At 40.4% G+C, this 15,035-nt stretch overlaps 1 protein-coding gene across 1 annotated transcript in view; it reads left to right on the top strand.

Moving 5' to 3' along the window:
- Positions 1 to 5,223, top strand: part of nrg3b (neuregulin 3b) — a 214,458-nt gene extending 209,235 nt beyond the window's left edge. The window contains exons 8-9 of the mRNA XM_085466281.1: positions 735 to 917; positions 4,006 to 5,223. Of these exons, the coding sequence (XP_085322407.1) occupies positions 735 to 917; positions 4,006 to 4,747 (925 nt within the window). The 3' untranslated portion in view covers positions 4,748 to 5,223. The remainder of the gene's footprint in view (positions 1 to 734; positions 918 to 4,005) is intronic.
- Positions 5,224 to 15,035: the final 9,812 nt, after the last annotated feature.

The following is a 15,035-nucleotide window of genomic DNA, read 5'->3' as shown; positions in this document are numbered from 1 at the left end:
GGTAGAAGGGAGTGAAAAAAAGAAAGCGTAGGGAATGCATACTAATCTTGAAATTAAAACATTTACACTAAAGATATTTTTTGGAGGGGGGTGGCGTTTCAAGCGCATTCGCGTTTCCCTTTAAGGCACAGCTTGAGATTTCTCCCATAGTTCCTTCCCTCCTCTCTTGCGGGGGTGGGAAGAGTGTGGAGTTTGCATGTTATCTCTGTGCCTGCGTGGGTTCTCTCTGGGTGCTCCGGATTCCTCCCACAATCCAAAGCATGTTAGGTTAATTGGTGATTTTAAATTGGCCATAGGTGCGAATGTGAGGTTGGATGTTTGTCTGTCTGTCTGCATTAGCCCTGAGATAGACTGGCAACCTGTCTGCCGTGTACCGAGCCTTTCAGCCTGAATTAGATAAGCAGATGAAAATGGATGGATGAATGGAAATGATTCCATTCTTATGTAAATTGTATTGCTTATTGATAACTTACGATTCCTTTCACGTGTATCTGATTCATCTGTCTCATAAGCTTCGATACCAGGGTAATTTCCGCGTCGAGTCAATTGAAGGTGGGATTGGATTTTGTTTTTTCCCCTTTCAAGTCTCAAGCACAAAGGTCGATTTACTCCAGACCATTTTTACATCATGAAACCCTAGAAAGGACATCTATAGCTGATACAACAGATGAATTAGTGAACGGTCTTTACCTAATGATTTTGACCCATCTCTTTTGCATGCTGTCTGGTTTCAGGAGTAGTTCGCTCTCACTCAGCCCAGCCCTACAACGGAGAGAGACTAATTACTTCAGGACTCCACCCATTTCCAGAGGGAAACACAAAATACCCACAAATCTTATTGACGGATCCAGAGTGGCGGGGCATGTCTACAAACACTTGCAGGAGGATGAGTCATCGGACATGGAGTCCATAAGAAGGTGAAACTATTTCTTTGTCTCGTTATTAGTTTTGTCATGTTTGTTTGAGCCAGCAAAGAGGAAATTCTCTTCGCCTCCCTCCACGCCGAGGTCAAATAGCCGGTTCAGTGATACAGACCTCTGGACTAACTAAGGTTAAGTCGGAGTGGCAGAGGGATAATTTAGGGAGAAATGAGTTTATGACTGGAAGACTCTCAGTTCAAATCCGTGAACCAGCCTATGAAATGTGATCCAGGGAAATAAATGAGATCTGCAGTGCCCCCCCTACCCCCCTCCTCTTTCAGCTGGGACTGTCACAATTAATTTGGAGAACACACTTGATCCCAAAAGCGCAACAGTATCATGGTGCTGGGAAAGATGTGTGTAATCCTCGCTGCCACTGGGCTGCTGCTGTGAATGAAAATTTGTTTTATCTGCATGTTTTAACAGGGTTAAAAATACAACGGCTGTGCCAAAGCTAATTACCAAATGATGCACGGGTTCACACGAATTTCTAGCTATCCAAAATGGTTTGATTTTGGCTAATGATCAAGCATGGGAAGCATCATAGTTCACATATCAACAAAATGATTAAATTTCTGTAATTTACAAGCTGAGTATAAAGTACATTAGATGACTGCGGCCTCTTAGAACAGGCTACATGTTGAAATGGATTACTTCCAGGCTTTTGCACATCTTGAATTGCCCCCATGCTCCCGCTGATGTCGAGTGAAGCGAGCTGGCCTATTTTGACGGCCATCCCGAGCGAAGCGCAGCTACTGGTGCTGTTTCAGGAGGCATTCGAAGCGAGAGGGACTTTTGGCACAGCCTAGTCTGCAGACTTAAAACACATTTAAAAAGTACAGACTGGTCACGCTTGCTAAAATGTGATGTGATGTGAAATCCTCTCTGACATACTGATTTTTTTTATGTTAAAACAAAGCTTTTCGCATTAGTTATAACTTTTCTTTTGCCCTTTTTTCAGGCTGATTGTTGCGTAACGACCACCAAAGACGGAAAATATTTATCACTGAGGTGCTTGTATTCCTCGGTGCATTGATGCATAATGTCAAGCAGCTCCACTGGCATTTCTCCTTCAAAACACTGTAAACATTAAATAAGTGTAGGTTTTATTTACAGATGCAGACAAGAGCATCTTAATCCTGCGTAAGACAGTCCTGTTTAGCATATGACTCAGAAGCAGCCTAATTTGCTGTCACTGTGTGGAACTTGAGCAATAGCACTGTTAACAGAAACGTCTGTCATTAAAGCAGCAGTGTCCCCTGTGCATTTCACACACTTTAAAGTGCCTAGCAATGTTCCTATTAGCATGCCAACCTGATTGAGCATTACAGTAAGTTACACTGCAAGCTGCCAAACTCTTTATGTGACCTATTTCCATAATTTACATTTTTAAACAAAGCTCCACGGAGCTCAGCAATTCTTTCAAATGGTTGTGCAGAAAGATCCTTCAGGAGCAGTTTCCCTCTAAACACACACACACTCACAAACATGCACGCTCGCACTTATAAGGAGTAACGAAACACTAATAAAGAAGCTGACGAGAATTCTTTTTCACAACGGTGAAATCTGTAAAGCTATAGGCAATTAAATCTGCCGCGCTTTGTCAAATGTTTAGGAGAGGAGCTGAAATAGGAGGGCTTGTCATCTTCTTGGGGATAAAATTGCATTTGTGTAGTAACAATTTAGATCTCATTAGCCACTGATAATTCCCCCACACATCCATCACTCAAATATGGCTTTCGCTGGCCTTCTGGTGGTTGAAATGACCTATTTCTCGACTTACAAGCCACGCAACACCAAGCTTACAGCCCTCTCCTCCTCCTCCTCCTCCTCCTCCAGCCCCCATGTCTCCCGTGTTGCCATGGATACACCCTCTCATCTCTGGAAATGAGAGACGGGAGGTGGAAAGGAGAGTGAGAGAACGCGAGAGGGGAAAGTGAGGAAAGGAGGAGGAGGACTGAGCCGAGAAGTAAAGATGGAGGCACCGAGTCCGGCGCGGTGGAAAGTGCTAATAAAGAGGCGAGAACCACAAACAGACGCGAGAGCACTCTTCTACATTTTCCATTTTGTGACAACAAATCCCCACAGAGTATTGTCAGTTTCATCATCTGGTGTCAAAACATATTTACCCATCACGGTTAGCGGAGGAATTGAAAGCAAATTTGCTATTGGAGTTATTTTTAGGTTTTGTTTTGATCTGTCGGATTTACCTCCAGCTTGCTTTTGCCCTTCTAATACCAAGGGTGGGGGAGGAGGGTGGGGTGGTAATTCAATTTTTTAAACTTGGTTACGCTGCCAACAATCTTTCAAGGCTGACAATAACACTGGATGCGATTCTAAATGGGAGTCGAGGCTTCAGTAACAACTTTAACAAACATACACAAACTTGCCCACTTGACTCCAGATAAGTTTCCCCTCTCTGCCGTGTTACTGTCATGGCCGACGATAATGCCTTTCAAGCTTATCTGCTTCCGCTCTCTACGTTTGAAGGAGGATGCATCATCATGCAAATGCACCTGCTGAGACTTACTCCCCCGTTCAACCCTGCTTAATGTTACATCGTGGGCCCATCTGATTAGTTGCTTGCTGTGTGAAAACTACAATAAAATGAAATTAGAAGCCGTGTGAAGCCGTGTATTGTTTCTACATACAACAGTCACACAGGGCGGGTCAGGAATCCACCTGCTGTACTGCTAAAGCCTTAAATCTCTGATAAGGCAGTGATGAGCAGAGGGATTTCTCAGTTAAACATTCATGCAGCAACAGTAGACGCCGCTCATGCCAAGGATTATACATAATTACACGTAGATTATGAAACAACAATACCTAAATAGTGATCATTTTGTTTGGTACAAGATATTTTTGTGCCGGTGTGAAATGATACGGTGAAGCCTTGACAGACTGGCATCTTTCTAAAACACAACGAATGTCATCTTGGTGTTCTAAATATGGAAGGTAACTTCATATTCTCTATTGCTCGGGCTTTTCTATTCATTTAAAATTAGGAAAGTGTCTAAGATGAAAAGGTCAAATTATAAATGACTTCCTCACCCTGACATTTCCATCCTTTTCTCTTTGCCCAAAGGTGTGATTCTGCCGGCGGAAGGGTCAGCGCCCTCCTGAGCAGGACCTCACGCTCTCACTTCACAGCCAGGAAAGGATGGACTGAGGTTCCCTGCACCCGCCTCGATAAAGGTACGACCTTCCTGCCACCCTCCCTCCGCACCCGATCTGTGCCCATCATCCCTTCGCTCCAAACGTGTGACCTTGAGGCCGGCCACCCGGTCACGAGTGACCGGAACCAAGCGGGGCTCTTCAAGTGGCACCCCGTGCTGGCTGGAAAGACGGGCCTTCCCGTTAGCAATCCTCCCTCTCCCCCTGAAAGCGTCGTGCTGGCGACCAGTGTCATGCCCAGCAGCGTTAGCCCCCCCGCCGCCGCCGCTTCTCTCCTGGGGTTGGAGAAGAATCTCGGCTCTCCTCAAACACCCTGCTCCTTTGAAATTACAGTGGAACTCGCGCAGGAGTTAAAACAGAAAAGCCTTTGCAGCCCCATGAAAAGGTCTGGGTCTCACAGTGAGATCCACCACGGTGGCACAAACACTCTTGAGAAGACGGCACGGGAGTCAGAGGGGAAAAGTGTCCAGTATTCCCCCAGAGTTCTGCACACAGGCAGCGGGACCAGAGGATGGAAGGCAGCAGGCCAAAGAGGAACCCGGGGACAGTGCCAAGGTCAGACATCTCTTGTGTACGGAGGAGCAGACTTGGCCACCAAAGGACCCATCTGCAGAGGAATTGGAAACACTTATGCCAAGCCCTCTGCGAGCTGATTGGATTAACTCTGTAAAGAGAAGACACCGTTTCCAATAAATGTATACCTTTGCTGGTGGCTCAGTATGGCTAGCAGGTGGGACCATCTGTGTGGCCACATGGACCAATAACAGATGGCCATCAGTTTTCGAAAGAACACGAACAGATTGAATTCCCGAGGGGGGAAAAATATTGACACAAAAGACATCGAATTACAAAAGGAAAAGAGACAAACAAACACACATTGTGAATAAATGTGACTCAAAAGGAAAACAAAACCATGACTTGAGTGGGAGCTTGACTTAAACAGTGTATTGAAAAAAATGCCACTATTACAAGGAGCTTCTACTTAGAAACCAAAATAGTGTGTTATCTCTATGTTGTTTCTCTATTGTAAAGAAATGAAATTATATATGTCATATAATATATGTCATATAGACATATATATATTTGACATACAATTGTGACAAAATAAAGACTAAGATAACAGTGTTAATTATGGGCTTTATTCATCTTAATCCATTTTCGTGACTTAATCGGCATTCTGAAATAAATCTGGACAAATATCGAAGTCGAGTCGAACGATTACAAGTAACGACAAAGCTGTCAGGAGATCGTTGCATTTGTTGGAAATACATCAGATTTCAAACATACGAGTTCTCTTTGCTGCACTTTCTACTGTATGTGAAACTGTAGTTGCAAATAAGCAGGTAGTTGAAAATAAACAGGGTATCACCAGAAAATGCAGGAAGCACCAAAAACAAGATTCTTTATAAGTAAAGCAGTGCACCATGTTTGGCTGCTTTAGTAAGCCATCGTGCAGCCTTCTGGTCTCTTGCTGATGGGATTTTGCCAGACTAAAAATGGCAACACTTGCTGTTGTTTTTAAAGTTTGTAGTTGTTAACTTGGGAGCCCGTTTTAATGAACTTATTTATATATTGCCATTAAATAAGCAACAACTACAGCTGGGCCTGTGGATAGACTGTCACAGGGCTGTCACTAAGTGTTTTGTGAGGGATTATCCGTCCTTCACAATGGAAGGGTCAAGTTGGTTTAGGTACTGTATGTTCAGTAATCTGCTTGTCGAATGATAATATATCAAGCTTTTGCTGGTTCCAAGCTCCTACTTCACTTGTTTAAGCTGTTGGCTTTTTAACGTGTTGCAATCCTTTGTTTTATTTAACAGAGGAAAGCCCTCTTACAGATGTGCGACACATCTTTTTAAAACTCTACAGCCTTTGGGCTCACAGTGTCCAAGACAACAAATACTTGAATGCTTCAGAAAAGATTTCAGTGTTAGCTTAAGATTACAACTTTGGCATAGCGAGTAATTCAAACCACACAGTAACAAAATGATGACCAACCCAATGGATCAGTTTTTTTAAATACTGAAGTCAGAACAGTATCGTGCATCACCTTCAGACAAAAACTAGTGAGCTAACTCCTCTTTTTCAAATGTTAAACGTAATATTTTATCATTTTATTGGAACTGATTTGTTTTTGCAAACCATGGGAGCTTTTGGGACTAGAAATCAAACTTAAGTGTATAAAGATTCTGGTTTGGTTCAGTGAAATTCTATTTATGTAGCTCACTGGTTAACAATAAAGGCCTTCTTAATATGATAAAGGTGTTTTGTTAGTACACAATCCAACAATCACACTTTTAGCAAGCACTTGGCAACTGCGGGGAGGAAGAACTGCCCTTAAACAGGAAGAGCAAAAGACAAAACACAGATAAAAAGAGCATTGGGGGTAACAAACATGGCAAAACACAAACTAAACTATAAACTTCAGAGCACAGCTAAGCTGCTACTACTGCTCTTGCTACAAGTGCTGAACCATATCAATATTACCACAGCCCTTTACCTCTGAGGCATATAACCAAACACCTTCATACCCTATGATGTTAAAATGAAAGAGATGACTGGTGAACTTGCCAGTGTGTTATAGTTGGAGCCACAACCACGAAACTTCAAAATATAGAGAGTGGTATAGGAGTATTGATTGCCGTATCAACATACAAAGTTTCCGTGGTGATGAATGGTACCTTTCCCTTTAAATCTAAAATTTACTGTTTTTTGGTTGGTGTTTTTTGCTTGTGCATGTGTGTGCACGCAGGTTTTCCATAATGGATCTCACAAAAAAATATGGAAATTGAGCCGAGGATAATGGGGAAAGCTTTGGTAATGGAACGATTGTGTATGTGAAGAAAAAGGTGACTCAGATACTGTGAATGATAAGAGTTCTTCAAAGATTTTCCATGTTCTCACTGAGTGCAGAATTATACTCATTATTCATTATTTCCTATGATAAACCTTGGGCCGTATCCATAGGCTATGAGCACAAAAGAAGACCTCCTTCCACAGTGATGAATTCTAACAATGGCCATGAGGTTTGTGGTTGGAAATGAAGCACGGCAGCATACAAGCTGAACGCAATTCTTTATTTATGCCTCATTTACGTCAAATTCACTATATCTCACTTTCCTCCCTTTCAGGTTTGCAATGACTGCTGGCAAGGTAGATTGTACAGCACTTACAAATGGGTATTACTGAGATTTCTTCATCACTTTTTTTTTTTTTTTGCAGAATAAAACTATCTTAAGTCTATAAGAAGGCTTTTGTGAAGATTAAAATGAACTTCATTGATCCCTGATGAGAAATAGAGCCAAGACAGCTGCAAAGGAAAGATAAAATTACCATAAATAGAAAATAACTTGCATCCTAAATGCAAATGCATACAGTAAAAGCTGGTAAGACAGAATTTACTATACTTTTCACTGAATTTTCAGATGCTGATGGAGATTTGCATAGGATATTTACCTGATCACAAAAGGTGCCCGGGTGTGCGAATACAGTTGTATTTCTTTTCTTATTTTTAAAGTGAATAAATAAAGTAAAGAGCACATTAAATGCTGATATTTCCATAGAGGGTATAAGTTATAGTGGGCATGCTGTTTCCTTCATAGCATGCAAAAGATTATGGACTGACGTGTTTCACAGCACTCTAAACATGAAATAAGACTAATGATGGAACACGATTGCCTACTAAAATACAGTTCATCACATTTCTGAATGCATCATTCGGATGCACATTTATCCATCAGCGTTTCATGCTTTACCATCAGCAACAAAGTGATATTTGCAGGAAATAGCGTGAAGCAAATGTAGTATATTACCCTTACCATTTAAAGTAACAACTATGCTGTACGCAGAGTCATCATTAAGCTAAAATGCAGGCATTGGGTGCACACTGGACCAACCCAAATAATATAGATGGAAAAACTATCAACTCAAGGGAGTATTTTGCTAGCATGGTGTGGCTACACTTAGACAGAATGGTCACTGCAAATCAATGCAGCATTGTTTTGAGTGATTATATTTATCCTGTGATGAAACATTTTTATCCTGATGGAATAGTCTCTTCCAGAAAGACAGTGCCCCAACTCATATGGCAGAAAGGGTCACTGAATGATTTGATGAGTATGAAAATGATGTGAATTGTTTGTTATGACCTTTGCAGTCACTCTATCTCAACCCAGATGAATACGATGAGAGATTTTGTCTTAGGCACACTCTTCACTACCATCAGCAAAACAGCAGAGTGGGAAATATCTTTTGGACGAGTGGTGTTTCAGCAGAGTATCAATGCAATGGCACACCAAGGAAATGGTGGCCGAGGAATTTACCATGGCCCTAATTTGTCTATCTAATTCAAATGGCCTAATATCTGTGAATAGCACTTTGGGATTGCCAAATTACCTTATATTCTACCATTTTAGATGTTGAGCAGATTAGTTTGTCACATTTTGCACATTTTCTGTTAGTGAAAATGTAGCATCTATTTTTTTATTTAAGTTAGTTTAGGTAGTGTTTAAAAAAATCTGTAGATACTGTTTTGCTGTTTTAGCAAAGAAGCCTGAAGTGTCTCTATCCAATAATCCACCAAACACTTGAAGTGGATACAGTCAACACTGGACACCAAAGCTCTGAAAATCCCTGATCATATCTCATGGAAAACTGCCAGCTGCGAGGCCATGCTACTTACATACAAGCTCTGAACCACATGCTAACTGATCTTCTTATTGAAAAAATTACATAACGACCAATGTGAAAATCACAACGACACAATGGCAAGCTTTCTAATCAGCTCACGATTGTAGTCAAATATAAAGCTGGAAATAATAGATTGCTGTCAGAGAAGGCTCTTCCCACGTGGCACTAATGAGAGGCCGTGTGGATTTGAAAAGGCCGGGATCAGTCTTTGATCACAGCTCACAGTGAATGCTGGAAGCACTGTTTGAAGCATCTTTTTAAAGAGTCGCAGTCTCACTGTTTGCAGACAGGGTTCTCCCTCTAAAACATCTGAGCCAGGGATCCAGGCAGCACTCACCCAGACTTAATCAGCTAATATCAGTAGTCCACATGTAACAAAAGTAGTGGATCCATTTTGTGGGAAACGGGAGAAGACGCTGGCATTGTGAAGGGACAGCAGCACATAAATGAGGAGGATGAAAAATTAAGTGTTCTCACTGCCTAAAATGAGTCGGTTTGTTGGAGGTGGGCCCTTACCCTGTAACTCTTCAATTAATCCTCGCAGGTGTTGACTCTTTTATGTTTCTGAGGAATGTCACATACGCACTGGTCTCTCCTGCTCAATGTGAGAGGAATACTAATGAACCAGGGGTGCAAGGGGACTGCGAAGTTCCCCGCCAGATGGCACAGAGATTATGACGACAGCAGGCCAGCATGTGTAATGCAGAGCTACCAGTGTGGATGTCTCCTAGCATCTCTCACAGGCTCCCCTCGATGTGGGATATCAGGTGATATTTAACATTGCCAGTGGCCATGTTGATAGTGGAAGTTTCTCTCCTGAAAGGAAATATGTTTTGTTTGTTCTTAAGTGACAGCTGCTGACATTGTGAATGCAACAGATTTAGTAGCTAAGATAGGATCTCCTGCAGTATGTTTTTGAAGCTGAAGCTTCCTGTATCTGTTTTTAATGTCTGCATAAGAACTCACAGTTTCAATGAACTGGCATGTACAAGACCAGAAGTAACCCAAACGGAATGCAATCGTAATTATGCAAATGGTAAATGCACTGATACTTGTATAGCACTTTTCTACTTTATTGGAGTACCTAAAGTGCTTTCTTATTAAACGCCTCATTCGCCCATTCATTTATAGAAATGACTTTTTCTGTGCTTAAATGCTTTTAAACTAACCTTCACATTCACACTCTGACGAATGCGAACTCAGTGTTCAGGATCTTGCCCAAGTATATTTTGGCATGTAGACTAGAGCAGCTGGGGATTGAACTGCTGACCTTTTGATTAGTAGACGAGCCAATCTACCTCCGGTTACACGTGGTTCCCTCCTTTTACATGTCACAATGCTTGGTTGATCAATCAAGATGATAAGTATTAGCATAAATAAAGCCAATGTGGAACTGGCTTACACTTGCATTCTATCTGAAGACTACCAGAAGAGAAAAGCTGTGGCAAAAGATTTCTGGACATATAGAAGTTCGATGGGAGAACAGCTTTCTGCCTTGACCTCTGCAAACATTTTTTTTTCTGAGTTAATGGACTCAATCACTCATTTTGGGTAATATTGGACAAAGAAAAATGTCTGTTTTATAAATCTTGGTGAAACAATGGTTCAGTATGGAGGGTCACTGTGCTAAGAAAGCGCACTGGCTAATGACAGTCACGAGTCTAGTGTTGACTACCCAAAGGTAATATGTAGCACAAACACAAAACTTGGATACTTTGACAGTTTATTTAGCAATGCCAACAAACATGCTAATGTTGCTAATGTTTATATACTGCAATCTGTTCATTATTTGTTTAAAAGAATCAAATTCTCCTTCGTAATCATCCTCTAAACAATATAACAATTATAAATATTACAACAGAGTAGAGAGTTTATAACTGAAGTTTTACCATAAACATCATTTTGTATTTTTAAGGCTGTCATATTAGCTTGTTCATAAAATACATTTAACAGTAAAAATAATCATTCAGACAAGCAGGTGTTATTGTGCTGAGCGATGAACTGCAATGCATCATCTGAGACAGCAGTTTAGATAAACTGCCCCATATGGCAGGAAGAGTTATGTTCAAGACCAATCAAATGCAAGGTGGCAGGGGAGCTGTTTAGCTTCACGATAGCGCTTAGCTATGGCACACATGTTTTCAATACAAATGGCTATTTTGTAAGATGGCGATGGTGAAAATGGTCATCTCAGCGGGACTTCAGTAACCAGTGGGTGATGTCATGCTAGCTATATCTATCTTTCATACTGTCTACGGTTGGACAATGGGCTTCAGAGCTAATAAACGAGTGAGGAGAGAGAAAGGAGTCTATTGATCAGGAGTGGGCAATTAGTTTTCACCAGGGAACTGGGATGTTCTGGGGCGCCACACCAATAAGCTTATAAAGAGATAAAATTAACACTGAACAGAATTGAGTTCGGCTTATTGATACAGATGAATCACAGATGAAGAGCTAATTAGTGCTAATAATGCTAAAAAATTCACTCACCCAGAGCAAGCCGTCCTATTAGCCTGATGACTGCATGAAAAAAATGCTTAAAAAGTCAGTACCACCAAAAACAAAGTGCAGCTCTGACTCAGATTCATTGGTGATGTTGAGCAGATGACTACTTGCTACAGCTGCAATGCATTGCTTAATAAGTACAATCAAAACAGGTGAATTACATTTTTTAAAAAGCGAAAAAATTAATCTAAATGTAATAAAAGTGTTCTTTGATCCCATTTTTGATACTTATTGATCCCAGGATCAAGTGGTCATTCCCAGAATAGTAATTATTGCCACTTTGGCATTTGCTTAATTGTTCAGCCCCAGTTGTCATTTTCAAGAATGTTTTATACTCATAGTATAATTAATACAAGTTGTTGAAGATGGGTAAATGCTGCACATATAAACAATGCCAGAGTATTACATTTTAGAATTATAGGTGGAAAAAGAGAGTCAAGATAAGACAGCGTGACAAAACCCAGCCAATCTTGTCTTTGTGTCCGCTGCTATTAACATAAGAGGTGGCATCGCTGCATGATTGTTGAACAATGGCTCAAAATGGCGAGCGGAGAGAAGACCTTTCTCTTTCAGTCTGAGGAGCTGACAAGACTTGGCATTTAACAATTATGGTTTTTGACAGCTGATTTTTTTTCTCCTTATTAAACGGTAATCTAGCTGTCCTGCTACCATGTCACTGTGATATCCCAGCTTGGTCAATTATCCATGTGATTTCAGACAAGGGCTTGTTTTTTTGTTTTTTATCCGTAAGGCATTCTTGCAGTATAATATCTTGTGTAGTCTTCCATTTAAATGTAGAGGGATTATCAGAACAATGCAGCTGCTAAAATGCTGGGAGTTTATCAATGGGGCAGTGCTATTGTTATGTTAGCAACAATAGTCCATTTGCTCCCCCTCGCTACACTGCTGTCCTGACATTGCGGGTCGGAATTATTAAGCAATTTTTTTTCCCCACAAAATTTCTTACACTGATGGCAAAACTTCTGTTATTCTTTCAGTGTGAAACCATAAAGTAAAATGTATGTGATCATTTGCTTCACTTGCTCAAACCAAAAGTCAAGACAGGAGTTTTAATAATGCCACTGCAGCATTACACTTCTTCCTAAAAATGGCATTCATGCACTAGTAATATAAAGAGGGAGAGTGTGAGTGATGAGCTCCATAGTGAACAAAAACAGCAGGCTTATTTTGTGGAGGTTTCTAAAAACCACAGTGCAAAAACATTATACATCTTAAAGCACGCTCAGATCATTAGGCACACCATTGTCAGATCATGTACTATTTTTCAGACAAAGTTTGACACTACACTCGCTTAATGACCAGCCCAAACATATGGATGGCGGAGAACTAATTAAGACATCCGAAAACACACTGTTCATTTGGTTCATTTGGTTGGACGCTGCTGCTTCCTTGAAGTTGACGGTTTAAATTTCCTGCTTTTAAAGGGGTAAAAAATGGGTCCTCAAAAAATGTATATCTTGAGTAATGTGCAGCGTTTTTGGGCTGGTTTTCAATCATGACGCTCCTACGGGCACATACATCATCAAGTGACATACCAGGCAGCATGTATGTCAATCAGTTCTCAAGGTAAATACTTGTGGATAAAGTTGTTGCATCCTTAGTGATTCATCAGGCCACAGGCCTAGGGTAGGTCCATGTTCATATTACATCTAAGACAAAACAGGGTGCTCCCAAGCATGTTAGCCTGCAGTGTGCTGTTGCTGTTAGCTGCAAAGCCAGACAACATAATAAGTACAAGGTACCTTTCAAAAATAGGAATAAAAAAGGTTCAAGGTAGTAATTTAGATAACACAGGTGGACCAAAGAGGTGGAAAGTGGGTCTGAAGTCAAGTTTTCACAAGACTCTATGGACCCCTACTGGTTCCATAAGAATCAGAGTCAAAGCATTAACCAGGTTCTGCTAATCAAACACATCTTCATTAATTAATCATCAGCAAGTGTTAGCACTTTTATAAAAGTAGAAGCTTTCTCAGTTTGCTAGTCAGGAGCATTCAGTTGTGTGTTAGCACAATCCCACAATCTTGTCACTGTTATATTTTGTTACCTTTACAAAGACAGGTACTGTTTAGGGAAATGAATTATAATTACTTTCTTTTTTTAACTAAAATTAAGCACAAAGCGCTCAAAGGTTTTGGGTCACTTTGAAATACACTTGTGTTTGTAAAGGAAAATATTTGTTTATATCTAATATAATCTGAAAGTAATCACAAGTATTGGAAATGACAATTCATGATTAAAGGAATCATTAATCATAGAGCTTTTTTTTTTTAATGGAATACCTACGCAGTGCAGAGGCCCATTTTCAGCAATCAACTCCTGCGTTCCAGTGGAACATTGTGGTACCTAATGCAAGTTTATCATTGTTAAAAGGCTGATTGATCATTAGAAAAACATTTTCCAATTATGTTAGCGCAGCTGAAAATTGTTCTGCTGATTAAATAAGCAATAAATTTGGGAACTATCATCTCCCATCACAAAGCCCATCACAGTATTCTTAAAATGCAGGCTACTCCGCAGGGAGTAAATTGCCAAAAAAAAGTGAAGCTTCCATATAATGGTTTGTATTGTGCCCTTCACAGAACAGCACAACTTGGCTCTAACCAGAGTTGCACAACTGAGCAAGAGGACAAATACATCAGAGTCTCTAGTCAGAGAAACAAATGCCTCGCAGGTTGTCATCTAGCAGCTGTTTTGAATAAAACCAGATATTTTGCTGGAAAAGGAAAGGGAGCAGTTCACATTCTCATGTGAAATATTTGGGAACCTTTGTGCATGAAACAGCCCTCAATCCTTCAAACACAAATAAAAGGTATTAGCTATACTTTGTAAGAAACTGTTTTTACTCCTGTTAGTGTGCTTAGTTAGCATTTTAACATGATAAAGCTGCAATAAGTAACAAGGCATCATTGTTGGGAGTATTTTTGTGCTGAAAATGGACCCCTATACAACTACAAAGACGTTCTAGTAAAAACATTAAGAACTCTATTATTTTATGACTTATTATTTTCAAGATGTTTGATCAGTTTAGATGAAAACAAATGTGCTTTTCATTCAAATGTAAGTCCAAACCTTTGCTGGGAGATGTATGCCCAGACTTAATACAGGAGTTTAGACTACATATGCTTGCCACAGGGGAATTTTCCCAGAAAAATTACTCTTCAGAAGACTCTTTAATACGCTATTATACTTCTGATGTGCAGGAATGACAGGGACACTTCATGTATCCCACCCCCATCACATACAAAGAAACCCTTAGGGTTGCTGTCATTGATGGGGCATCCACAAGCTGCATCCCTCTGATCCTGAGAGACTCTGAAGTCAGCCTGCAAGACAGATTGTGGTCCTGACCTCCTGACTCTGGTTGGGGCTGTGCTATAATCAGGATGTTCCCTATGCACAGGCTGTCAAGATGCAGACTTCAGAACTGCTGAGTTCAAAGTGGAGTGATGTCATATGATCAGAGAGAGAGAAAGCGTGGAAATATTTCTGTCAAATTCTGTATTTCTACATTCAGTGATTTCTAGCAACTGTTTCATGGTGGAGGCAGTTTGTGTTAATTGATGCAATCAGGCTCAATGTTAAATTCAGTATCAATCTTCACAGTGCATCTCTACTGTTTCAGCATTTACAGTCTTTTTTTAATAACCAATTTATAACATAAGCATGGATTTCTGAGAAATATCCTTGTTTTTTAAAGAAAAAGACTAATACCAATTTTGTCTAGTA

The sequence above is a fragment of the Copadichromis virginalis genome, linkage group LG8 (assembly GCF_057382275.1).
Source record: "Copadichromis virginalis isolate Kocher_CV1m ecotype Utaka linkage group LG8, C_Virginalis_male_GT1.1, whole genome shotgun sequence".
In the NCBI taxonomy this organism is placed as follows: domain Eukaryota; kingdom Metazoa; phylum Chordata; class Actinopteri; order Cichliformes; family Cichlidae; genus Copadichromis; species Copadichromis virginalis.
The sequence above is the reverse complement of the archived record's forward strand: the minus strand, read 5'-3'. Positions and strand labels throughout refer to the sequence as shown.